General features: G+C 39.2%; 1 protein-coding gene across 1 annotated transcript in view; it reads left to right on the top strand.

Annotated features, from left to right (window-relative positions):
• LOC308359178 (cytochrome P450 3A12-like) overlaps window positions 1-25,821 on the top strand; it is a 44,116-nt gene extending 18,295 nt beyond the window's left edge. The window contains exons 5-13 of the mRNA XM_080829952.1: window positions 2,050-2,163; window positions 2,414-2,502; window positions 3,787-3,935; window positions 13,544-13,671; window positions 14,891-14,957; window positions 19,318-19,478; window positions 20,725-20,948; window positions 23,999-24,161; window positions 25,375-25,821. Of these exons, the coding sequence (XP_080686078.1) occupies window positions 2,050-2,163; window positions 2,414-2,502; window positions 3,787-3,935; window positions 13,544-13,671; window positions 14,891-14,957; window positions 19,318-19,478; window positions 20,725-20,948; window positions 23,999-24,161; window positions 25,375-25,470 (1,191 nt within the window). The 3' untranslated portion in view covers window positions 25,471-25,821. The remainder of the gene's footprint in view (window positions 1-2,049; window positions 2,164-2,413; window positions 2,503-3,786; window positions 3,936-13,543; window positions 13,672-14,890; window positions 14,958-19,317; window positions 19,479-20,724; window positions 20,949-23,998; window positions 24,162-25,374) is intronic.
• Window positions 25,822-26,741: the final 920 nt, after the last annotated feature.

Below are 26,741 nucleotides of genomic sequence, written 5' to 3'. Positions count from 1 at the left end.
TCCATCATCTTAAGGATATAACATCTGTCTTTCCTCACTGGGGTGATGTTAGCTGTAAGGTTTTTAGATGCTCATTATTAAATTGAAGAACTTTCTGTCTCTTCCTTGTTTGTGAGTTTTGATCATGAAATGTTGTTGAAGGTATCCATTTTATTTTTTATTTTCATTTTATTGTAATTAAAAATTTGCGGAGGGGGTGTGGATGCCTGGGTGGCTCAGTTGGTTGAGCATCTGACTTTGGCTCATGTCGTGATCCTGGGGTCCTGGGATTTAATTCTGCTTCAGGCTTCTTGCTCAGTGGGGAGCCTGCTTTTCTCTCTGCCTGCTGCTCCCCCTACTTGTGCTCTCTCTCTCTCTCTGACCAATAAATAAATCTTTAAAAATGTTTTCAATTTAAATTCAATTGAGTTAACACATACAGTATTATTAGTTTCAGAGGTAGAATTCAGTGATTTGTCATTGCGCACAATACCCTGTGCTCATTATATCAAGTGCTCTCCTTAATGCCCATCATCCCGTCACCCTATCCCTCCACCCCCCTCCCCACAGCAACTTTTAGTTTGTTCCCTTTAGTTAAGAGTGTCTTATGGTTTTCTTCCATATCTGTTTTCCTCTTGTTTTATTTTTCCTTCCTTTCTGATATGTTCATCTTTTTTTTTTTTGACATAGAAAGAGTGAGAGAGCACAAGCAGGGAAGAGAAGCAGAGGGAGTGGGAGAAGCAACCTCCCCAGTGAGCAGGGAGCTTGATGTGGGATTCAGTCCCATGACCCTAGTATCATGACCTGAGCCACACAGACACCCTTGTTATGTTTTTTAAATTCCACATATTAGTGAAATCATATGGCATTTGTCTTTCTCTTACTGAATTATTTCTCTTAGCATAGTACCCTCCAGTTCTATCCATGTTGTTGTAAATGGCAAGATTTCATTCTTTTGATGGCTAAGTAATATTCCATTGTGTGTATGTATGTGTGTGTATATATGTATGTATGTATGTATGTGTGTGTGTATATGTATAGACATATATATCTGTATATACACACCAGGTCTTTGTTATCCATTCATCAGTCATGGACACCTGGGCTCTTTCTATATTTCGGCAATTGTGAACATTGCTGCTGTAAACATTGGGGTGCATGTGCCCCTTCAAATCACTATGTTTGTATCCTTCTGATAAATACCTAGTAGTTCAACTGCTGGGTTGTAAGGTGGCTCTATTTTTAAGTTTTTGAGGAATCTCCATACCGTTTCCAAACTGGCTATACCAGTTTGCATTTCCACCAACAATGGAAGAGTGTTCCCTTTCTCAGCATCCTTGCCAACATCTGTTGTTCCCTGAGTTGTTAACTTTAGCCATGGAGATATCCATGTTAAAACAAAACATAGTTTGGGAAAATGCAAGAAATATTCAAACTGGTTGGCTTGCTAGGCCAATCCCTAAATGAGAAATAGAGTTAGTTCTCTCTTTTTCCCTTATGTTCCTGGGGGAAAATGGGGAGAAGAAATTTCCATGTTATTGTACCATTTTGTCACAGGAGCAAAGAGATTCCTAATCTTTTTAGTGCTAACTACAATTTTTTTTTTTAAATCACCATGTCAAGTCATCCAGTTTTCAAGTTTCTCATGCTGTGGATATATGTAAAAGGTAGAACTGGTCTGAGGCAACATGCAGTTTTCCAGGCTATCTGGCTGCCTTCCACCAATCCAGTTCTACTCTGCTCAGCTTAGGAAAATGTATTAGGTGTTAATCCTATGTATTCTCCTGGAGCAGTAATTTTCCTGCCAAATTTTCCCATACCACATTTGTGTTGAAAAAGAGATGGAATATAAAGGCTGGAAAGCACAGCAGGTGGCTGGATGTGTCCCCAGCCTTGCAAAAATTAGGCATTTGGGATAAGTATCTGTTGATCACCTACCATAGGGCCTATGACTAAGTTGATAATCATGAAATATTTGATAAATAATTTCTGCCTGTTTAACAAATTTGCCAAAACCTTTGAGACCTCCAAAACTTATGTAGGGCAAATTGTGTTTTTCTTTGACTCTAGTCTTTTGGTCCAGTGGGATTTATGAAAAGTGCAATCTCTTTGTCTGAGGATGAAGAATGGAAAAGGATACGAACATTGTTGTCCCCTACTTTCACTAGCGGAAAGCTCAAGGAGGTGAGAAAAGAAGATGTACAATTAGAACGTTAAGGAACACATCTGGGAGCAGGTAGGAAATACAATCATAGTCCATCTCTAAGGGGAAGTCTGCGGAATTTGGGCTTCATAAAAATGGTCTTTTCATGTCCTACAAGAGATACAATAAGATTTGTTATTACAAATCACTGCTCCATGCTTGTGAAAGCCACATCATTCTAGGACTTGATTCTTGGATTTAACTTCAGGTGGTATTGTGTTTTGTGTGTAGATGTTCTCCATCATTGGCCAGTATGGAGATGTGTTGGTGAAGAACATGAGGAAGGAGGCCGAGAAAGGCAAGCCTATCAACTTGAAAGAGTAAGTAGGAGTACAGCTGCTGGGATCCCAACTCTGTCATGACATTTTCCAGCTGCTGCCACAGAGCCAAATTGCCACTGTTGAGTGACTCCAGTGAAGCAGCTGAAGTATGCGTGTGGTGTCACAACTCCAGTGGGCCAGCCCAGAAGAGGTAGCTCACCTAAAAAGGCAGGGCAGTCAGGAAAGAAAGGGTTTCTTTTAGTGTACATGAGGCAGGATTAATTTATCTGCTTAACTGTCGCCTTGGATATTCCAGAAGATAACACTACATGCCTGAAAAAAGGAAACATGATTGTACCAAATCTTTGAGTGTAGAGGGTATGGTATGGTGGGAGGGGAAGACAGTTGGTAAATGTTGGTGAGCACTGAGTGAGACAGGAACATTAACATGTGGAACATGGAACAACTTGAGCCCCAGCTGTCCTCCTTTCAATCTCAAAAGAGAGAAGGCCCTGATCATGGGATGGGAGTGTGACTATCTATCTATCATCTCTCTCTCTCTCTCTCTATTGACTAACCTGGGATATATTTTAATTATGCAGGATGAACAGGTCTGTCCTAGGAAAAATTGTGGCATATAACCACTTAGCTATGGAATCTCCTAAATCAATTTTGGTGTGATTTAATATACATATTTAAAGGATGAACATTCTCAGTTCTTATTTTTTCCAGAAATGAGTGCATCCTCAGGGCAGTCTCAGATCAATGAAGATGAGACAGAGTGGGTCTTTCAGGAGCCTTAGCAGGGGTGTAGGGAAGAAGAGATGGTCTTCCTGGCAGCACAGAACAGGGTGTTGTTGTTCTGTAATGTGCTGAAGAGGAATGAGCTCAGAGCACAGATACTGTATTGAGAGAAGATCCAGATCAGTTTCACAGTCCTTGACTTCATGAGGAAGAGTTAATCATTCCACCGTTTGTCCTGCTCAGACACAGTGCTTATCCACCTTCTGCTGTCCATACTCAAAACACACTACTGTATTTTGTCCAACTTTGGGTCTCTATCCCTCCATGACTGAGCTCCTTGAGCTCAGAGGTGTGTCTAACATGTCACAATGTCCCCATCACCCCCAGCACACAACCAGCTGCATCATTGGCACCTCACGAGCATCTCATGAGTCAGTGTGATGGCATCTAGACTCTTCAGATGATGCAGCAGCTGGTTCTGAATGTGTGGCTTTTGTCTTGTCTGGACATCGGAATCTATACGCACTTTTTGCTGCATGTGTTGGATAAGGACAGTAAAGAGGTGGTGATTTTAATTACACATGTTTTTCTTTCTCACAGCATCTTTGGCGCCTACAGCATGGATGTGATTACCAGCACATCATTTGGAGTGAACATTGATTCCCTCAACAACCCACAGGATCCCTTCGTGGAAAATACTAAGAAGCTCTTAAAATTTGATTTCCTTGATCCATTTTTCTTCTCATTATGTATGTACAATACCAGTTTTCTTTTTTCCTTCCTTCCCCTTTTTCCCTTCCTTCCTTCCTCCCTCACTTCTTCCCTTCCAACCTTTCTACACCATTTTTACTGAGATATAACTTCATCTAACATATATGTCCCCCTTTTAAAATATACAATTCAATTTTTACAGTCTGAGTATTCATCGTCCAAGGAATGGATAACGAAAATATATAATATATAATATATAATTATATATATAATATATATTATATAATATAATATATAATATATAATAATGAAAATAATATATATATAATATATAATAAATATATTCATCGTCCAAGGAATGGATAATGAAAATATATAATATATAATATATAATAAATATATTATATTTTCATTATTATATATTATATATTATATATTTTCATTATCCATTCCTTGGACGATGAATACTCAGACTGTAAAATATATTATATATTATTATATATTATATTTTCATTATTATATATAATATATATTATATATAATAATATATATAATATATATTATTTATATATATAATATATGTTATATATATTATATATAATATATATTTTTTATATATGTTTATATAATGTATATATAATATATAATATTTTCATTATTATATATAATATATAATAATATATATAATATATAATAATATATAATAATGAAAATGACTCTTATTCAGCCATAGAAATGGAAAGACATTCTGTATTTGGACAATATGGTTGGATCCCAAGGGCATGATGATAAGTGAAATGAGTCAGACAGGGAAAGGCAAATACTATATGACTTCAATTACATGTGGAATAAAAGAAAAAACAAACAGTACAAGAAACCAAGTCCTACAAAAAGGAGCTCATATTTGTGGTTATCAGAGGCAGGGGTTGTGGGGTGGTACTTGAATGAAGGTGACCAGAGGTACACACTTTCAGGCATAAGATGGATGAGTACTGGACTGTAAACACAACGTGGTGTCTAGAGTTGACACTGCTGTATGATGTTCTGTAAGTTGCTAAGAGTAGATTGTAGAAGTTCTCATCATAATAGAAAATTTTGTTTTTATAACTATATGGATGATGATGTTAACTAATCTTATTATGGTAATCATTTTTTATATATGTATGTCAAGTGTATGCAGTACACCTTGTCATATACATATTGTATGTCTGTTATAACTCAAGGAAGCTGAAAACTCTGCTTAGTGCATTCAAAGATAATGTGCAGCTTTAACTGCAGTCAGTGGTTGGAATATTGTTGTCAACACAGAAGTCCTGTACTTTTCTTTTTCATCACTTCCACTTCCCACTTTTTTTTAGCCCTAAGCAACCACTAATCCTCTTCTGTCTTAATAGATTTGTCTCTTCTTGGACTCTTTATACAGATAGAAACATATAATATGTGATCTTTGTGGCTGCCTTCCTTCTTTAGTGTAATGTTTTCAAGGTTTATCCATGTTGCACCAGCCATCAAAACTTGCTTTTTATGGCCAGTTAATATTCCATTGTATGAACATATTGCCTTTTATTTATCCTTCTATCATTTGATGGATGTCTGGACTGTTTCCAACTCTTGGCTATTGTGAAGAGTGCTACTATCCACATTCATGCACAAGTTTTTGTTAGAATACCTCTTAATGCTAAGTGAAATAAGTCAGAGAAAGTCAATTATATGGTTTCACTTATTTGTGAAACATAAGGAATAGCATGGAGGACATTAGGAGAAGGGAAAAATGAAGGGGGAGAAATCAGAGTGGAAGACGAACTGTGAGAGACTGGGCTCTGGGAAACAAACTGAGGGTTTTAGAAGGGAGGGGGAGGGAGGATGGGTAAGCCCGGTGATGGGTATTAAGGAGGGCACAGAGCACTGAGTATTATATACAAACAATGTATCATGGAACACTACATCAAAAACTGATGATGTACTGTATGGTGAGTAACATAACACAATAAAAAAAAAGAATACCTCTTTTCAATTCTTTTGGGTATGTACTCAGAGGTGGAATTGTGAAGTAACTTTGCTATGTTTGTACATGCTTTTCATTGTAACTTGCTATGTTCCTGAAATATAGTGTGGTTAATTTAATAAGGAAGTGCCAAACTTCTCTCTACAACAGAGATACCATTTTACATTCCCACCAGAAAGTAAGAAGGTTCTGGTTTCTGCCCATCCTTGGCGCATTTGGTGTACATTTGTCTACTTTTTTGGTGATGGCCACATTAATGGTGTGAAGGGTATCTTATTATGGTTTTGTTTTGCATTTTTCTAATGATTAGTGGGGTTGAGCAAATTTTTATATACTTGTTGCTTATTTCATAACTTCTTTAGATAAGTGTGTGTTCAAATTCTTGCCATTCTTTTTTTTTTTTTAATTTTTTATTTATTTTCAGCGTAACAGTATTCATTGTTTTTTCACCACACCCAGTGCTCCATGCAATCCATGCCCTCCCTAATACCCACCACCTGGTTCCCCCACCCTCCCACCCCGCCCCTTCAAAACCCTCAGGTTGTTTTTCAGAGTCCATAGTCTCTCATGGTTCACCTCCCCTTCCAATTTCCCTCAACTCCCTTCTCCTCTCCATCTACCCTTGTCCTCTATATTATTTGTCATGCTCCACCAATAAGTGAAACCATATGATACTTGACTTTCTCTGCTTGACTTATTTCACTCAACATAATCTCTTCCAGTCCTGTCCATGTTGCTACAAAAGTTGGGTATTCGTCCTTTCTGATGGAGGCATAATACTCCATAGTGTATATGGACCACATCTTCCTTATCCATTCATCCGTTGAAGGGCATCTTGGTTCTTTCCACAGTTTGGCGACCGTGGCCATTGCTGCTATAAACATTGGGGTACAGATGGCCCTTCTTTTCACTACCTCTGTATCTTTGGGGTAAATCCCCAGCAGTGCAATTGCAGGGTCATAGGGAAGATCTATTTTTAATTTCCTGAGGAATCTCCACACTGTTCTCCAAAGTGGCTGCACCAGTTTGCATTCCCACCAACAGTGTAAGAGGGTTCCCCTTTCTCCACATCCTCTCCAACACACGTTGTTTCCTGTCTTGCTAATTTTGGCCATTCTAACTGGTGTCAGGTGGTATCTCAATGTGGTTTTGATTTGAATCTCCCTGATGGCTAGTGATGATGAACATTTTTTCATGTGTCTGGTAGCCATTTGTATGTCTTCATTGGAGAAGTGTCTGTTCATATCTTCTGCCCATTTTTTGATATGATTATCTGTTTTGTGTGTGTTGAGTTTGAGGAGTTCTTTATAGATCCTGGATATCAACCTTTTATCTGTACTGTCATTTGCAAATATCTTCTCCCATTCCGTGGGTTGCCTCTTTGTTTTGATGATTGTTTCTTTTGCTGTGCAGAAGCTTTTTATCTTGATGAAGTCCCAGAAGTTCATCTTTGCCTTTATTTCCTTCGCCTTTGGAGACATATCTTGAAAGAAGTTGCTATGGCTGATATCAAAGAGGTTACTCCCTATGTTCTCCTCGAGGATTCTGATGGATTCCTGTCTCACGTTGAGGTCTTTTATCCATTTCGAGTTTATCTTTGTGTACGGTGTAAGAGAATGGTCAAGTTTCATTCTTCTACATATAGCTGTCCAGTTTTCCCAGCACCATTTATTGAAGAGACTGTCTTTTTTCCACTGGATATTTTTTCCTGTTTTGTCAAAGATTATTTGACCATAGAGTTGAGGGTCCATATCTGGGCTCTCTACTCTGTTCCACTGGTCCATGTGTCTGTTTTTATGCCAGTACCATGCTGTCTTGGTGATCACAGCTTTGTAGTAAAGCTTGAAATCAGGTAACGTGATGCCACCAGTTTTATTTTTGTTTTTCAACATTTCCTTAGCAATTCGGGGTCTCTTCTGATTCCATACAAATTTTAGTATTATTTGCTCCAGCTCTTTGAAAAATACTGGTGGAATTTTGATTGGAATGGCATTAAAAGTATAGATTGCTCTGGGCAGTATAGACATTTTAACGATGTTTATTCTTCCCATCCAAGAGCATGGAATGGTCTTCCATCTTCTGTTCAGTCATTCATATGTTTGTAAGAGACCTCTGTGTCTTCTAGATGAAAGTCCCTTATCAGATACATGACTTGCAGATTTTCTCTCCCATTCTGTAGGTGTCTTTTCACTTTATTTTTTATTTTATTTTTTTTAGTGTTCTTTTTTAAAAATTTGTTATTTTTTAAAAAAAATAAAAATTTTTTAATTTTTGTTTTTCTTTTTTTAAAATTTTTTATTTTTTAAATAAAAAATAAAATTTTTTATTTCTTTTCAGCATAACAGTATTCATTGTTTTTTCACCACACCCAGTGCTCCATGCAGTCCGTGCCTTCCCTAATACCCACCACCTGGTTCCCCCAACCTCCCACCCCCCGCCCCTTCAAAACCTTCAGGTTGTTTTTCAGAGTCCATAGTCTCTCATGGTTCACCTCCCCTTTCAATTTCCCTCAACTCCCTTCTCCTCTCCATCTACCCTTGTCCTCCATGTTATTTGTAATGCTCCACAAGTAAGTGAAACCATATGATACTTGACTCTCTCTGTTTGACTTATTTCACTCAGCATAATCTCTTCCAGTCCCGTCCATGTTGCTACAAAAGTTGGGTATTCGTCCTTTCTGATGGAGGCATAATATTTTTTAAAAATTTTATTATGTTATGTTAGTCACCATACAGTACATCATTAGTTTTTGGTGTAGTGTTTCATGATTCATTGTTTGCATATAACACTGTGTTCTTTGTAGCACAGTTTTAATTTTGATGATGTATAATGCATGTTTATTTTCTGTTATTTCAGGTCATATTTTAGAACTTCTTGTAAGATCTGAGGTCATGTGACTTGTCCCTGCACCATTTATTGAAAAGACCATTTTCATTCCATTGAATGGTATTGGAAACCTCAAAATTCAGTTGATCATAAACATATGGGTATAATTTTGGACTCCAAATTTAATTTCATTGATCTATATGTCTCTCCTTATGCTGGGACCACACTGTCTTTTTTTTTCTTTTAGTATAAATAACTTTATTAATTTTTTTTTATTTTTGGCAAAGTTTATTCATTAGTATATTAAAGGTGTATATATATCTTTTAAATTTATTTTATTTTTTCAGTGTTCCAACATTCATTGTTTATGCACCACACTCAGTGCTCCATGCTGTTCATGCCCTCCTTAGTACCCACCACCAGGCTCACCTAACTCCCCACCCCTCTCCCCTCCAAAACCCTCAGTTGGTTTCTCAGAGTCTGCACTCTCTCATGGTTCTTCTCCCCCTCCTATTTCCCCCAATTCATCTTTTCTTTCCTTCTCCTAATGTCCTCCATGTTATTCCTTATGTTCCACAAGTAAGTGAAACCATATGATAATTGACTTTCTCTGCTTGACTTATTTCACTCAGCATAATCTCCTCCAGTCCTGTCCATGTTGATTGAAATAATTTTATTTTTTTTTCAGTGTTCACTGATTCGTGTTAAGTAAAAACACTCAGTACTCATCACAGCACATGCCCTCCTCAATACCCATCACCCTATTACCTCCTCCCCCACCCTTCTCCCATTTGAAACCCCCAGATTGTTTCCTGAAGTCCATAGTTTCTCATGGTTCATCTCCCTCTCTAATTTCTCCCCTTTTGGATTTCCCTCCCTTCCCCTATAGTCCTCTGTGCCATTGCTTATGTTCCACATATGAATGAAACCATCCGATAATTGTCTTTCTCTGTTTGACTTACTTCACTTAACATAATCCCCTCCAATTCCATCCATGTCGATGCAAATGGTGGGTATTCGTTCTTTCTGATGGCTGAATAATATTCCATTGTGTATCTGTACAACATCTTCTTTATCCATTCATCTGTTGAAGAGCATCTCGGCTCCTTCCACAGTTTGACTATTGTGGACATTACTGGCATGAACATTGGGGTGCCTGTGGCCCTTCTTATCACTACATCTGTATTTTGGGGGTAAATAACTGCACCTAGGAGTGCAATTGTTGGGTTGTAGAGTAGCTCTATTTTTTAAAGAGTGCATGTTTAATCCAGCTTTATTCTTTTTATTTTATTTTGTTTTATTTTATTTATTTTTAATGTCTTGAGGAACATCCATACTGTTTTCCAAAGTGGCCATGCAGGCTTGCATCCCACCAACAGTGTAAGATGGTTCCCCTCGCCAACATTTCTTGTTTCCTGCCTTGTCAGTTTTTTCCATTCTAACTGGTGTAAGGTGGTATCTCAATGAAATTTTGATTTGAATTTCCCTAATGGCTAATGAACATTTTTTCACGTGTCTATTAGCCATTTGGCTGTCTTCATTGGAAAAGTGTCTGTTCATGTCTTCTGCCCATTTTTTTGACATGATTATCTGCTTTTTTTTGGGTGTTGAGTTTGAGAAGTTTTTTTATAGACCTTGGATATCAGCCCTTTGTCTGTAGTGTCATTTGCAAATATCCCCTCCCATTCCGTGGGTTGCCTCTTTGTTTTGTTGACTGTTTCCTTTGCTGTGCAGAAGCTTTTTTTTTTTAATGTTTTTTTTTTTTTTTCAGCGTAACAGTATTCATTGTTTTTTCACCACACCCAGTGCTCCATGCAATCCGTGCCCTCCCTAGGACCCACCACCTGGTTCTCCCAACCTCCCACCCCCTGCCCCTTCAAAACCCTCAGGTTGTTTTTCAGAGTCCATAGTCTCTCATGGTTCATCTCCCCTTCCAATTTCCCTCAACTCCCTTCTCCTCTCCATCTACCCTTGTCCTCCATATTGTTTGTTATGCTCCACAAATCAGTGAAACCATATGATACTTGACTCTCTCTGTGCAGAAGCTTTTGATCTTGATGAAGTCCCAAAAGTTCATTTTTGCTTTTGTTTCCTTTGCCTTTGGAGACATGTCTTGAAAGAAGTTGCTGTGGCTGATGTTGAAGAGGTTACTGCGTATGTTCTCCTCAGGGATTTTGATGGATTCCTGCCTCATGTTCAGGCCTTGTATCCATTTTGAGTTTATCTTCATGTATGGTGTAAGAGAATGTGGACCACACTGTCTTGATCATTATAGCTTTGTGCTAAGTTTTGAAACTGGAAGTTGGAGTTCTATAATTTTGTTCTTTTTTCTTTCAAGATCGTTTGGCCATTCTGGATTCTTACAAGTCCATATGAATTATAAATTCAGTATGTCAATTTCTACAAAGAAGCCAGCTAGGATTCTAATAGGAAATGCATTAATCTCTAGATCAGCTTGAGGAGTATTGCCATCTTGACAATATTAAGTTCTAATCCATGGTCATTAGACATTTTTCCATTTACATAGATCTTCTTTAATTTATTTCAAAATACTTGTGGTTTTCAAAGTATAGCACTTTTTTCATTAAAGCTGTTCCAAATTCCGCAATTAAACCATTTGGGTCTCAGTTTATATTTATGGGGAGATATCAGTTAATATATTTCCTTGTTTTTTTTTTTTTTTAAAAAAGCTATTCCTAAGTATTCAGTTCTTCTTGATGTTATTGTAAAGGAGTTCTATTCCTAATTTCACTTTTGGATTCTTTATTGCAGTTTATGAAATACAATTGATTTTGTATGTTGATCTTCTATTCTGAAACCCTGCTAAACTGGTTTATTACTTCCAGTATACTTCTATTGCATTCCTTCAGATTTTCTATGTACAACATTATGTTGTCTGATAATAGAGATGCTTTTACTTCTATATTTTCTCTATGAATAACTTTTGTTTCCCCTTCCTTCCTTCCTTCCTTCTTCCCTCCCTCACTATCTTTCTCCCTCCCTCCCTCTCTCTCTCCCTCCCTCCATCCATCTTCTTCCCTCCCTCCCTCCCGTCCCTCCCTCCCTTCCCTCCCTTCCCTCTTTCTCCCCCGCCCCTTTTTGCATACATTTCCTGGCTAAAACTTCTAGTACAACGTTGAATTGAAGGGTAATAGAGACATCCTTGTTTTGTTTAATCTTAGGGGAAAGTCTATATCCATTAAGTGTGGTGTTAGCAATGAGTTTTTCATAGATGCCCTTTATCAGATTGAGGGTGTTTCTTTCTGCTTTTAGTTTGTTGAGTATTCTTATTGCCAAATTGTGTTGGATTTTTGTCAAATACTTTCTCTGGCTGTATTGAGATGACTGTGTGGTTTTTAAAAAAAATTTTTGTCATTATATTGTATTATATAACCTGGAATTGGTAGGATAAACCCCTCTTGTTTATGGTATATCCTTCTTTCAATATGTTGCTGGGTTCAGTTTGCTTGTATTTTGTTGAGGATTTGAGGACCCATGTCATAAGATACATTGGTCTGTAGTTTTCTTGTTCTGTGGTATCATTGTCTGGTTTTAGTATTAGCATAATATTGGCCAAGTACAATGAGTTTGGAAGTGTTCCCAGCTCTTCTATTTTTGGAAGAATTTGTGCAAAATTGGTGTTGATTGCACTTTAAATATTTGCTAGAACTCACCTGAGAAACCACCTGGAGCTGAGCTTCCTTTTTGTCAGTAGTTTCTTCACTACTAACTCAGTCTTTTTATTTGTCTTTCAGATTGCCTGTGTGTGTGTGTGTGTGTGCGCGCACATGCACACACACACACACATGCGCATTTGTTTATGTCACTTTCTAGTTTCTCTTTTTCTGGAAATTTTCCCATTTCATCTAATTTATTGGCATTCAGTTGTTCATAGTATTCCCTGTAGTCCTTTTTAGTTTTGTAATGTCAACAGTTATCTCCTCTTGCACTTCTGGTGACAGTAATTGGAATCTCTTCTCCTTTTTCCTTGGTTGTCTAGCTAAAGGTCTTTTGAAAGAATTAGCTTTGCTTTCTTTGAATTTTCTCTTGTTTTTTAGTTTCTATTTCCCAAGTTTCTGCTCTTGTCTTTATTATGTGCTTCCTTCTGCTTGCTTTTGGTTTAGTGTGCTCTTGTATTTCGGCATGTTTTTGACAGTGTTGGGTCATAGATTTGAAATCTTGGTTCTTTTAAAAAGTAGGTGTATATAATGATAAATTTCTTTTCGGCCATTGCTTTTGCCACATCCCATGAGTTTTGGTATGTGGTTTCCTCAGTTTTGTATACTCCAAGTAATTCTAAAATGCCCTTTAGATTTCTTCTTTGCTGACTGGCTGTATAAGAGTGTATTGTGTAATTTCCACAGATTCGTGGGTTTTCCATGTTGGCTGTGTTCTTGTTTCCTACTTTGATTGCATTGTAGTTGGAGGACCTATTATGTATTATTTCCATCCTGACACAATCTTAAAAACAGCATGATAAATCAAAGTAACGTATTATGGTCTTGTGTTTCCAAAGAGGTTTTAGTCCAAAAATAAAAGGCTAAGAGATCCAGGAATGTAATCCTGTTCCTTTGGTCACTCCAAAGATGTGGCAGGAGACACTGACCTGACTGCTCTAGTGGTGGCCCTTGTGTGTGACTTGCTCTGGCTCAGCCATTGGCTTGAAAGGTCTAGTAAAGGTCACAGAAGGAATAACTCCTGATATGAATGAATCCTGGTGTCTTTTAATCCTCAGGTTGGTAGACCAAATTATAATTGCTTCAGGGAAATTTTGCATTTTCATTGATATTTCCATTGTTTTTTTTTTTCTTATAGTACTGTTTCCATTCCTTATCCCAGTTTTTGAAATGTTAAATATCTCACTATTTCCAAAAAGTGTTACTGATTTTTTCATGAAATCTATAAAAAGGATGAAGGAAAGTCGCCTCAAAGATAATCAAAAGGTAAATCCAGTGGTGGTTCCATGTGCATGTTCACTTTTGATTTTTTATTGAGCTGTATACATCTGATGTGCACACTACTAAGTATGTGTTTGTGGTAAATGGAGAACTCTAGAGTTTAGGACAAGAGACTTCTAACATTTTAGAGTGAATGAAGGTCAGGAAAGGCAATAAGAAGATCAGTCAGACGATGTTTAAAATTCAAGAATAAGCATGTCAACGAGTACACCACTACATCACTTTGGTGAGAGAAAAGCTACCACTTCCCTTCAATAAGTGGTCAAAACATAAAAATTACTGTGTAAAATCATTTTCCCGGTAGTATAATTTTGCCATATCTTACAATGGCCAAAAATCCCTTCAATTCCAAGCCTCTTTTCTTACACATTCTCCAGTGGAAGTTTCCCTCAGGCACCTGCTTATGTTAAATTTGAGGCTGTCATAGTCTGGAGTGAGCAGGTGTCTTTGGGCACTGAGGCTGCAAGCTGGTCAAGCAGGCTTTGTCTTCATGAGGCCTGGTGGCCAGCACTAGAATGTGTGCAGGACAGGGAGACAGGACTGGTACCCTAGGATGTCTCTGAAGTTTGTGGGGAGTTGTGGAGCATTGGAAGATGCTGACACAGAAGCTTCCTATGGACCTGCAGAGGCCAGGGGATTGGTATATTTGGCCATTCATTAGGAATTGAGGCTGAGAGACTATGGACTCTGAAAAACAATCTGAGGGTTTTGAAGGGGCAGGGGGTGGGAGGTTGGGGGAGCCAGGTGGTGGGTATTATGGAGGGCATGGATGGCATGGAGCACTGGGTGTGGTGCATAAACAATGAATTCTGTTAAGTTGAAAATAAATTAATTAAAAAAATTAAAAAAAATTGAGGTTGAAAAAACAAAAGGACTAAAGTCAGGGACTTTTTCCTGAGCTAGTAGTAGGTGTGACAGGAGAGGGAGCAGACAACTCTTGGGGCAGGAAGCTGTGGTGAAAAGCCAGAGAAGCTGAGGAACAGAGAGAGCAAGAACCAAAAAGCAGTGGGACATAATGGCTGGATTCCTGTCAGGGAAATATCGTGCGCTCCAAGATTTGTTGCTGGACATTTTTGTTCACTGATGTCTTGACAACATTAATTAAATTTCTGGGTGTAAAGGCGTCATATACTCAGGAAAGAAGTTAGTATTTCTTGCTCCACAAGTGAGTTTTTGTCATTGAAATGTCTCTTTCTGTGTCCAGCACCGAGTGGACTTTCTTCAGCTGATGATTAACTCCCAGAATTCCAAAGAAATGGACACCCATAAAGGTAAGCCAAGAGTGCTTCAGAGGGCTCTTGATGGGGAGGTTCAGAGATAGGAGATCGTTCTGAGACATGGAGGAAGATTTTTAGCAGATGGAATATCAGAAAATTGAAGCAAGACACATGTTCAGATACAAATGGTAGCCAGAGCATTTTCCAGAAGAACACAGCCACAGTTTGTTCAAAGCTCGAAGGGCAATGATAGACAAAGCTCTCAGTGGTCTGTCACATGGGAGCTTGTTTACAGTGGCAATCCTCCAGCCTAATCCAGGCCCACTGAATCAGAACCTCTGCCTGGAAATTCACATCAAGGCTTCCTCACATCAGGAGGCACCTGGCCCCAGATTGGCGACCTTCACTTGGAACACTTGGTTAAACTTGTGTTCACTGGCTTAATCTACTGCAAGTTTTTCTTTTCCTTTTGTAATTAAGAAGTAACTGGTGCAGGATGCCTTTGTAACTGTGTACATATGGTGTTTCTCTTTAAGCCATCACCTACTACTTTTATCATCCATGGATGGTATTTGACTAAAACCATTATTACTATGATGGTTGGAAATGATGACTTTCTACTTCCACCATTGCTTCTACATTAGGAGTGATAGTGCATTGTTTTTTAAAAAAATTAATTTATTAATTTATTTTAATAAACATATAATGTATTTTTATCCCCAGGGGTACAGGTGTGTGAATTGCCAGGTTTACACATTTCACAGCACTCATCATAGCACATACACTTTGATAGTGCATTGTTAGGGTGCGCTTACCATTCACCATCATTATTGTATTGGTTTATTTATTTTTATTTTTATTTTTTTATTACATCAAGTTAGCCAGCATAGAGCATATCATGAGTTTTTATGCAGTGTTCAACAATTCACTAGTTGCATATAACATCCAGTATCCTGTATTTGTCTATTTATATATGTCAATATGATCTCATATATTACTAACTTAGTCTCTTATATCATTTATTTGGATTGTTAATTTTCTCAGATTTGCCCTCTGTATGCCCTTCATTTGGGCTCCTGTGTCCTTTTTTTCTTCCAACTTCTTTTTTAATATTTTCAGTAGACTTTGTTTATTTATTTTAAAAGATTTAATTTATTTACTTGTTAGCAAGAGAGATAACACAAGAGAGGGAGAGGTAGACAGAAAGAGAAGCAGGCTTCCTGCTGAGCAAGGAGACCAATACAGGACTTGATCCCAGGACCCTGGGATGATGACCTGAGCCAAAGACAGACACCTAACCGACTGAGCCACACAGGCATCCCAATAGACTTTATGCATTTTTAAAAATATTTTATTTATTTATTTGAGAGAGAGAGAGTGAGAGAGAGAATGAGAGGGTAGATGGTTAGAGGGAGAAGCAGACTCCCCCATGGAGCTGGGAGCCCAATGTGGGACTTGATCTCAGGACTCCAGGATCATGACCTGAGCCAAAGGCAGTTGCTTAACCAACTGAGCCATCCAGGTGGCCCTAGACTTTAATTTTTATAGCAGTTTTAAGTTCACTGCAAAATTGAGTGAAAGACACAGTGATTTATCCCATATTCCCCCTACCCCACTTACATGCAGCACCCCCCCATCAAAATCACCCATGATGTGGTAATTTTGTTGTAGTCAATGTCCATACAGTGACACCTTATTACCACCCAAAATCCATAGTTTACATTACAGTTCACCCTTGGTGTTGTATATGCTATGGGTTTAGACCTATGTATAGTGATGTATATCCACCACTATAGCACACAGAGTATTCTGTATCCTTTTGCCGTATTATTTCCTGAGTATCTCCTTGCATTCTGATGTGGGACATTCCAGTTTCTCTTCTGTTTCCATTGATGAGTCTTGGAATCAGCCATTTTCTCCAGGAGGCTCTGTTTCCTTTTAGTGAGAATGGTATTTAGAAACCAGAATCTGGGGTCTAGGAGTGCTTGCTGCTAGGAGGGTTTCTTTGCTTCTATTTCCTCTCAGTGGGTCAAGCCCAGAATATCAACTATATTTACACAGGACTAATCAATAAAAATTTTTCTTTTTTTTCCTTTTTAAAAAAAATATTATACAGGCACGTGGGTGGCACAGTGGGTTAAAGCCTCTGCCTTCAGCTCAGGTCATGATCCCAGGGTCCTGAGATAGAGACCCGCATTGGGCTCTCTGCTCAGCAGGGAGCCTGCTTCCCCCTCTCTGTCTCTGCCTATCTGCCTACTTGTGATCTCTGTCAAATAAATAAATAAAATACTTTTAAAAGATTTTATTTATTTATTTGACAGACAGATAAATAAATAAATAAATAAATAAATAAAATACTTTAAAAAGATTTTATTTATTTATTTGACAGACAGAGATCACAAGAAGGCAGAGAGGCAGGTGTGGGGGGGCGGGGCAAAGCAGGCTCCCTGCTGAGCAGAGACCCTAATGTGGGGCTCAATCCTAGGACCCTGAGATCATGACCTGAGCCAAAGGCAGAGGCTTAACCCATTGAGCCACCCAGGGGCCCAATATAAATATTTCTATATTCATAACCAGTGATCTAATATGGTCTCTGCATCTGAATGAGAAAAGGGGGGTTGATGTATAGTGGTTTCTATGACAGAAATATTCCCATTGTGGTCAATTTCAAGCTGTGTATGGTTTGACAACCATCTCACAAAATTCTTGACCATATAACAGTTTATTCTAGAGAAAAATGATGGACTTACTCTTTTATATCACTAATATCTGTATATGTGTATCTATTACTCTGTCTACTTCTATTCTTTTTAAAAAACTTTTTTTAAATGTTTTATTTATTTGTTTGACATGGAGAGAAAGACAGCAAGAGAGAGAACACAAGCAGGGCGAATGGGAGAGGGAGAAACAGACTTCCCACTGAGCAGGGAGGCTGATGTGGGGCTCGATCTCAGCACCCTGGATAATGATCTGAACCAAGGCAGTGTGACTGAAGATCTGAATCTTATATTGGATTTAGTATAACTAAGTAAAATTTAAATAAAAATAGCCACATCTGGCAAGTGGCTACCTTATTGGACAGCACAGCTCTAAACTTTGATTATCATGGAATTATCAAGAATTTGATAGTTGAATTTATCCAAAGCATCATCACAGAAGTGTGACTGGGAAATCAGAACTCTATAGACCTTTTATACACTCTTCGTATTACTTTTGGTTATGAATTCCATGTTTATGGTGGAATTGCCATTCCGGTGCTCTAAGTATCTAAATATCCTGATACAGTTCTGATGAAAGAAATTAGAGCATGACCATGCTGAGTTCCTGCCAGGAGAAAATCAAGGGAGATGCCAACTTATATTCAGAGTGGGGTCATTCCATAAGGAAGGTGACATCCAGGCCGTGATTGAATAGGCATCGCTAATTCCATTCACTGGATACAGTTTGTTTCTCGCTAGCTAGTACCCTGCTATTGACACCTTCTTTCTTCTGCTCCTTTAATGGTACGAATTATCCTAGTTTAGTCATCACTCTTCTCATTTGGTCTGTGTCGTATTTTCTGTACATACTGGAGAAGTTGTGTGCCAGGTCTTCTATTAGCTGAGACTTCGGGAAGGTATACGCTGTGCTTCTCAAGACAGGTTGTGCACACAGATCACCACATCTCATGAAAGGTCAGATTTTGATTTGATTGTTCTAGGGTGACGTTTGGGATTCTGCATTTCTAGTAAGCTCCCAGATGCTGCAGATCCCACATTTGGAGCAGCAAGATTTTATCTGTAACCCAATTATGTTCTCTTAAAGTTCCCACAAATATGTTTAGATGAAATATCATTCATTTTTCCTGACAATGCCTTTCTGACTAAACCTTAACGTTGCAAACTCTCTCCCATCCAAGTACTAACCAGGTCCGACCCTGCTTGGCTTCCGAGATCAGATGAGATTGGGCGCGTTCAGGGTGGTATGGCCGTAGACACATTGCAGACTCTCTAAAGAAATATATATTCTGTTTTAGCTGGAAGGACTTAAGTTTTCCTGGGGAGAATGCTATCCCATGTGACTTAGGACTGAAGTCCTGTTGGGATTCTCCAAAGGACATACTGATAACTCTGTGTATGTTAGACAAAATGCCATTTCCTGAAATCACCTATCTGTGTTGGTGGGAAAGGTGGTATGAGAGGAGTGGATGGTCAAGAATAGTATAGGCCATGGGAATAACCAGGTCAAGAAAACTTCTGGCTCTTCTGGCTCTGTAAGATAGACATCAGGGTGTAAACCACTGTGAGTTTGATTCTGGATTGCTTTTAAATTTTCCCCCAAGGGAATTGTGAGTTTCAAATAGATTGCTCATCATCTATAATGTGGTATAATATATTCATCTGTTTTAGTTCAAATGTCTCCCTTCTCCTTTTAGCTCTGTCTGATCTGGAACTCGTGGCCCAATCTGTTATCTTTATTTTTGCTGGCTACGAGACCACTAGCACTTCTCTTTCCTTCCTTGTGTATGAATTGGCCACTCACCCTGATGTCCAGCAGAAACTGCAGGAGGAGATTGATGCGACTTTCCCCAAGAAGGTGAGTGGGTCCTACTGAGGAGGGAGTCAGAATAGGCTTGGTTATATCTCAGTAACAGATTAGCTCTCAAATCGAGTAGGTTTTCATAAAAAGGTTTACTTCTAACTCACGTTTGCATGTCCAACATGGGGGTGAGTCTCTGCTTCATATAGTTGTTTGGTGGTACTGGGGAAAGAGGCTCCACTTTCTTATACCTGTATTATCTGAAACTTGGGGACTAATTGTTGGCTGGGGAACAAGGAACTAAACTCCCAGTTTATGAAGAGACCTGGCCTCAGGGGCTGGAGTGGCTTATTGAGCAAAGAGTGAAACCCCAGACAAACAACAAGGAGACCTTTCCAGCAATAGAGGGTGGAGCTAAGATCTGATCCCCTTCCCAATATTCCCTAGAACTGAAATTGTGTTCCCACAGTCAGTGGCATCCAGTCCTACCCCTTTCTTGCCCTATTTGTGTTGAAAGGAACTGGTGTCTCCCCCAATTATAGTTTTTATGTAATACAGTGTTTCTCTCTAAATACTGTAAATATAATTGAAAAGAGAGAAAGCAGGGTATTTCTACTAGAAGAGTTTATGTGGCAGAGGAGATATTTTCTGTTGTATGTTCTTCCTCTACGGTGTGGGTGTGTGACCTCTGTTTTGAATGGAAATGGTGACTTCAACATATTTCACTGAAGACTAAAAGTCATAGGGAAGAAGAAATAAAATAAGATAAAAACAGAGAGGGAGACAAACTATAACTCTTAAATATAGAAAACAAACTGAGAGATCCTGGAGAGGAGAGGATAGGGGGATGGGGCAACTGGGTGATGGACATTAATGGGGGCACCTGATGTAATGAGCACTGGGTATTATATGCAACTAATGAATTATTAAATTCTACACCTGAAACTCATAATACACTCTATGTTAACTAAATTGAACTTAAATAAAAAACAAAAAAAAACCATTAAGTGTCAAAGTCTTGGTCTCTTTTGTTCACATGAGGAAGAAAAATCACTACCTAGGAAGGATTTCAGACCCCGTTTAGGGGATTGTCCCAGCAGTCTCCCCTCGTCATTACTATTGCACACATGTCAGTGGGCCACTGAGCAGGTCAAAGGACATGGTAGGTATTAAAACGTCCATAAATGCCCTTACCAAAATACATGATTCTTAGGTGTTCCTAACACTTCAGTAATAATGTGTAGAGTGAGTTGAATGTTGATTCCAAATCTCAGTGTATCAAAATCTGTTTGTTTCCTTCCAGGCACCACCCACTTACGATGGCCTTGTACAGATGGAGTATCTGGACATGGTGTTGAATGAAACTCTGAGATTATACCCAATCGGTAGACTTGAGAGAGTCTGTAAGAAAGATGTGGAAATCAGTGGTGTGTTCATTCCCAAAGGGACAGTGGTGATGGTGCCAGTCTTTATTCTTCACCGAGACCAGGATCTCTGGCCAGAGCCTGAGGAGTTCCGCCCTGAAAGGTACAGGAAACCCTAGAATGGGGATCCTACCCTCATTTTGGAGGATATTCTGATATTTCCTTCATATAGATGAGAAGCATGTGGTTGACAATTATTTATTTGTACATATTTTTATTTTTAGAAGTATTTTTTATTACAAGATGATCATTGTCAAAATTTTGCAAACTGTAGTTGAGAAAAAAGAAGATTAATGTCATTACCAGTCATATACATCATTATTAATCATATGATGTATGTCCTTGTGGATATTTTTCTATGCATATAGATTCATAAAAGTTAGTATAGCATTATATATATATACACACACACATACATATACATACATATATATATATATATATATACGCACACACACACATATATATATATACTTTTTTAAAATTTAGTTTTATTTTTTTAGTGTTCCTGGATTCATTGTTTATGCACCACCGCCAATCTCATTGCAATATGTGCCCTCCTTAATACCCACCACCAGGCTCACCTAACCCCTGACCCCCGTCCCCTCCAAAACTCTCAGTTTGTTTCTCAGAGTCTACAGTCTCTCATGGTTCATCTCCCCCTCAGACTTTCCAATTCATTTTTCCTTTCCTTTTCCTAATGTCCTCCATATTATTCCTTATGCTCCACAAGTAAGTGAAACCATATAATTGACTTTCTCTGCTTGACTTATTTCATTCAGCATAATCTCCTCCAGTCCTGTCCATGATAATACAAAAGTTGGGTGTTCATCCTTTCTGATGGAGGCATAATATTCCATTGTATATAGGGACCATATCTTCATAAAGAAGATATAGGGACCATATCTTCTTTACGAAGATATGGTCCCTATATATCATGGCATTATATATTTTTTGAACTACTTACTTAATGTAACAGTAAGCTATAAACAACATACCATATTTGTGTTTGTGATTATGCATATACCATAACATACATTACCGTTATCCTTTTTAAGACAATGGGACTATTTTTCCTTGAAGTTTTTCTGCTCTCTCTAGCTGTCTGAATTTACCCCTCACACTCTCACATTCCATCTTTGCAACCCTGGGCCACCATTTCTGCTAGCTGTAGTGGGAGAGCAGCGGCTGGGGAGCTGAGAGTTCATGTCCCTGACAGGAGGAACAGTCTCAGGGAGGACATAGGCACACAGGCCTGTGCCGATGGCTGTGGTCCTGTGCCAGCTCCCACCTCTCTCAGCATCTGGGTTCATCCAGAGCAAGCTCACTTGCTCTGTAGCTGACTGAGACATCCTCCTTGGAGGGGTCTTGAACTTTCTCTTCTGATGATTCAGAGCAGAGTCTGGATTTGGGTGCAGCCCGAATTCTGCTACAGTCCGTGCTTTCCTGTTTTTCGTATTGGTGAGCAAAATTTGGATGAACGTTTTAGTGATTTAGATGTTTAGCCCCTGCCTCTAAGCTCCTCGATGGCAGAGCCCTTGTCCTGTTGCATGGCATCCCTAGTGCTTGCAATGCAGCTACACATACTTGCTGAAAGATCTCAAAATGACCAAGTCATCTGTTTTCTGTACCAGGAGACCTGATGGTTCCCAGAAGCTCAGCGTTCCCTCTCCTGTAGCTTCTCTAATGGAAACCAGGGAGCACTCCTGGTACTTGTCTGTGATTCATTCAGTCACGAGAGGAAGTGCTCATCTGTGTATGTCAGGGACTGTGCCAGGCAGTATGAAATCCATGCATTAAAAATCCCTTTATAGATAATTTTATTAAAGATTTAATTTATTTGATGGGCACCTGGGTGGCTCAGTCATCAAGCGGCTGCCTTCGGCTCGGGTCATGATCTTAGGGTCCTTGGATCGAGCCTCACATTGTGCTCCCTGCTCAGTGAGAAGCCTGCTTCTCCTTCTTTCGCTTCCCCTGCTTGTGTTCCTTCTCTCACTGTGCCTCTCTCTCTGTCCAATACATATATAAAATCTTTTTTAAAAGATTTTATTTATTTGCGTGAGAGAGAGGGTGAAAGAGCACAAGTGGGGGAAGGGGTAGAGGGAGAGGGAGAAGCAGGCTCCCCACTGAGCAGGGAGCCCAACATGGGGCTTGATCCCAAGACCCTGGGATTATGACCTGAGCTGAAGGCAGACACTTAATCAACTGGCCCACCCAGGTGCCCCTATTGTGGAGAATTCTTGACTATATATTCTATAGACACAAGTCTATGAAATACTTTACATGAATCTGTATGTGCCCATCACTTGCCCAACAAACACCAACCCATATCAGCTGCCTCATCCATGCACTCTTATAATTCCTTATCTGTTTTCCGTATTACATTAAAGCATATCATCGGTTAACATTCTAGTATCTTCTCTATAATATAGTGAGTTTTAAATAGTACCTCACCACAATGCCATTATCACTTTTCATTGATATAAATATGGAGGAATAAATTTTGAATAAACTGTAGGTCTATCCTTTAAGGAGTTTATAGCTTTGTGGGGCAGATAGACAAAAACTCAGTAATTAGAGTGATGATTCATAATCGTGAGTATAATCACGATTATGATAATCATGAGTTGTATCACATGCCTATGTAAATCATCTGAAAATCAGTTGGGGGTGGTCCTAGCTGGAGGGTAAGGAGGTAAAGGGAAAAAATAACAATGTAAACCATAGGAGGCATGTCCTGCTTTCTTTTTCCATGGATATATGACCAACATCAGTCAGTGGAGGCAAGATCCTACATTTCCTTCATCAGGCTCATTTCTTGCTTGCCTTTCAGAGGGTGAACATCTCACCTCCCTGAATATAATTCTAGTGTTTAAGATAAATCTTTTCAAAAGCATTCATCCCATCTCTTCAACAAGACTGACTGCCCCCATAGGGGAAGGGGTATGCAACAACTTATATGTATGTATACACATGTAAGTTATATGTATAAGCTATATGTAGCTTATAATTGTCACAGCAGAGTAGCATAGCAGGACTTCTGTAACCAGCCCATCCAAATTTCCTATGTATCCTTGGTTGAGAACCCCAATTATGTAGCTCTTGTGGTTTTTATGTTTCCTAACTTGTTTCCAACTTGTATTGTGGAACCAGGTTCAGTAAGAAGAACAAGGACAGCATAAATCCTTATACATATCTGCCTTTTGGAACTGGACCCCGAAACTGCATTGGGATGAGGTTTGCGATCATGAACATGAAACTTGCCCTTGTCAGAGTCCTGCAGAACTTCTCCTTCAAACCTTGTAAAGAAACACAGGTCAGAGAGAGCACATTCTGCAAAAAGAATGTTTTATTGGTTTTTTTTTTTTTTGTAACTAAGAGATATGGAATAAGGCTGTGTGAGAGCGTGTGTGTGTGTGTGTGTGTGTGTGTGTGTGTGTGTGTGTATGGACTCATTTATGCCTAGTAATTTGTTCTATTGGCCAGAGGATCTATTTGAAGCCATCTGTGATGTTCAAGGGCCCTTCCATTCCTGAGTGCCATATCAGTGGTTTATGACCACCCAACCATAAGGGTCACATGGTCAGTAAAGTTCATGTGACATCATTATACACAGACTGATGACCTTGAGCAGTATTTTAAATTTCTTTTAAGTCCACAGAAAGGAAGGAACCAAGTTGTGCACAGTCACGACTTGCAGTGATAACCACGATGTGACTTTTGAACAATGCTCTTCACCACTACAACTTATAGACTATAGACACAACTTATAGACACTCTGGTGACCGAGGTTCTCAAACCATCATTCTATGTGGGAATCAGTGGGTTTGTGAAAAATCCTGATGCCCAGGTCATCTCAGAAACTCTAATCTAATTCACCCAGAGTGTGGCTTTAAAGGAACCCTTGTGATTCTCAAGGGCAAGCAAGGTTGAGAATCTGGTGTGAAGCATGTCTGCCTGATGTGAAGGACTCCCAGGGTCCAGGCCACCCTGGATACGTGGCTCCACCTTCTGCAAGCCTGGCTCCTGTCAGGCTATGCTTCCTTCCCATCCCAATCTATCATCATGAATGGATGTTTCCACAAGAAAAGTGACAGTATGCTTAGCAGTGCGGACGTCCATACAACAAAATGTGGAATAAACACTCAGGAGTCAACGTATAGAAAATTAACTCAGACACTTTTCAAAATTGTTTTCCACAATGGCTAAGAATCTGTTTTAGATGTTAAAGACTCATCCTCTTTCCTTAAAATTAAAATAAAAGAAGAACACCAGCCAACATGAATGTATCTCCAGCCTGGTACAGAGTAACAATAGATCATCTGTTGAATGAGTGAAAGATGGATGTTTCCATGCTCCATTCTTGACAGCTTACAGAGTAATTTTAAAGAATCAGAGATAGATGAATCTAATAATAGTATTTATATGTTTGTAATGCATCATTGTCCTTCATGTACCTTGCCTTCTTTGCTTCTGTTGTTGGCAGGGTTTCATTTGTTGGTTCTCATATGCTTGTTTAACTGTTGCAGATCCCCATGAAATTAAGCATTCAAGGGTTAATTCAACCAGAAAAACCCATTGTTCTCAAGGTTGAGCCAAGAGATGGGAGTGTGAGTGGACCCTGACTTTCTCTCTGGACGTCCTCTTTTTTCTTCAAGAAGCTATATCCCAGATCACCAGAGACCTCAATTTCCTTTGTGAGTAAAACCCAGAAATGAAGATGGCCTGCATCTACTGCCTGTGACAGATGACTATGGCTTCCATACATTCATTTAGCCTTTTTAGTGTCTGTGTGGAGCATTCTCTATTATGGAGAGTGAAGGAGGTGTCCAATAAATGCCATAGATGTAGACTCAGCCTGTCTGGTTCACATAGACTACCCCCTGTTAGTAACATCTGTTCCCCTGATCAAGAATAAAACTTTCTCATCAATTTTATCAACCTACTTTAATGAAAATGAGAATTATTGTCATGACTATGGTAGTGATATTTCTATCACGTGTCTTATTTTGAATATGCTACATTAAATATCACACTGAGCAAGTCAATCAACATCACTTTCAAAAGTCTGAACTGATGGTTTTGTGCACATGAGAGGGGGATCCACAGAACAATGAGTGAGAGCTAGTAACTGAATGTTTTGACCATTACAGTCGCTGGGTGAGAGGAGCTCATTCAGAACTCCAATGTGGTATATTAAGATAAGTGAGAGTTAATCCACTGTGACTTTGCCCATTGGTCAGAAAGTATATTCACAATTTAATTCTACAGGTTTTGGAGGACATGTTTTTTCTAACTCTCAAATTGAGGCACTTAGTATTATATGATTAGTTTTTGTCTCATCTGCCCTGCTGTTCTGGTAGGCAGAGGACGTGCTTTTTCTTTGTGTTCTAGCCTCAGCTCGCAACTGTCCTGACAGAATGAACATTGAATGCGAGGTGGTTGATTGGCCAGTTGACTTGGCAGGAAGGCTAAAAGCATTTGTCCATTTCAGTTGGTATGAGGGGCTGCATGGAATTCTTCCTATTTCTCCCCTCCCCTCCAGCCCCTTCTGTCTCCTCTCCTGACCTCTTCCTTTGCCTTTCCTTTCCGGATAATTCAGTCCTAACGCCATCAGTGGGGCACAGCCAGGTGGGCAGCCCCACACTGAGGTCAGGGGCAGAGAAGAGAGTCACAGTGACTCCTAGTAGATACTGACGGCGGTAGGGAGGCTATGCACATGAAAAAGCAGGCTGGCATGGGTGTGGGAGCCCAAGCTAGATGAGAAGGGCACCCACACAGAGGGTTGGTCTGAAGGAGCCCTCGGAGCCCAAGTACAGTGTGGAGAACCCAAGTAGCATGGAGGGGGCATACATGAGTTATACATGAGGGCACAAGGGATGGAATGAGGGTTAGT

This window comes from Martes martes (genome assembly GCF_963455335.1).
Source record: "Martes martes genome assembly, chromosome: 18".
Taxonomy (NCBI): Eukaryota; Metazoa; Chordata; class Mammalia; order Carnivora; family Mustelidae; genus Martes; species Martes martes.
This window is presented reverse-complemented; position numbering and strand designations above follow the sequence as displayed.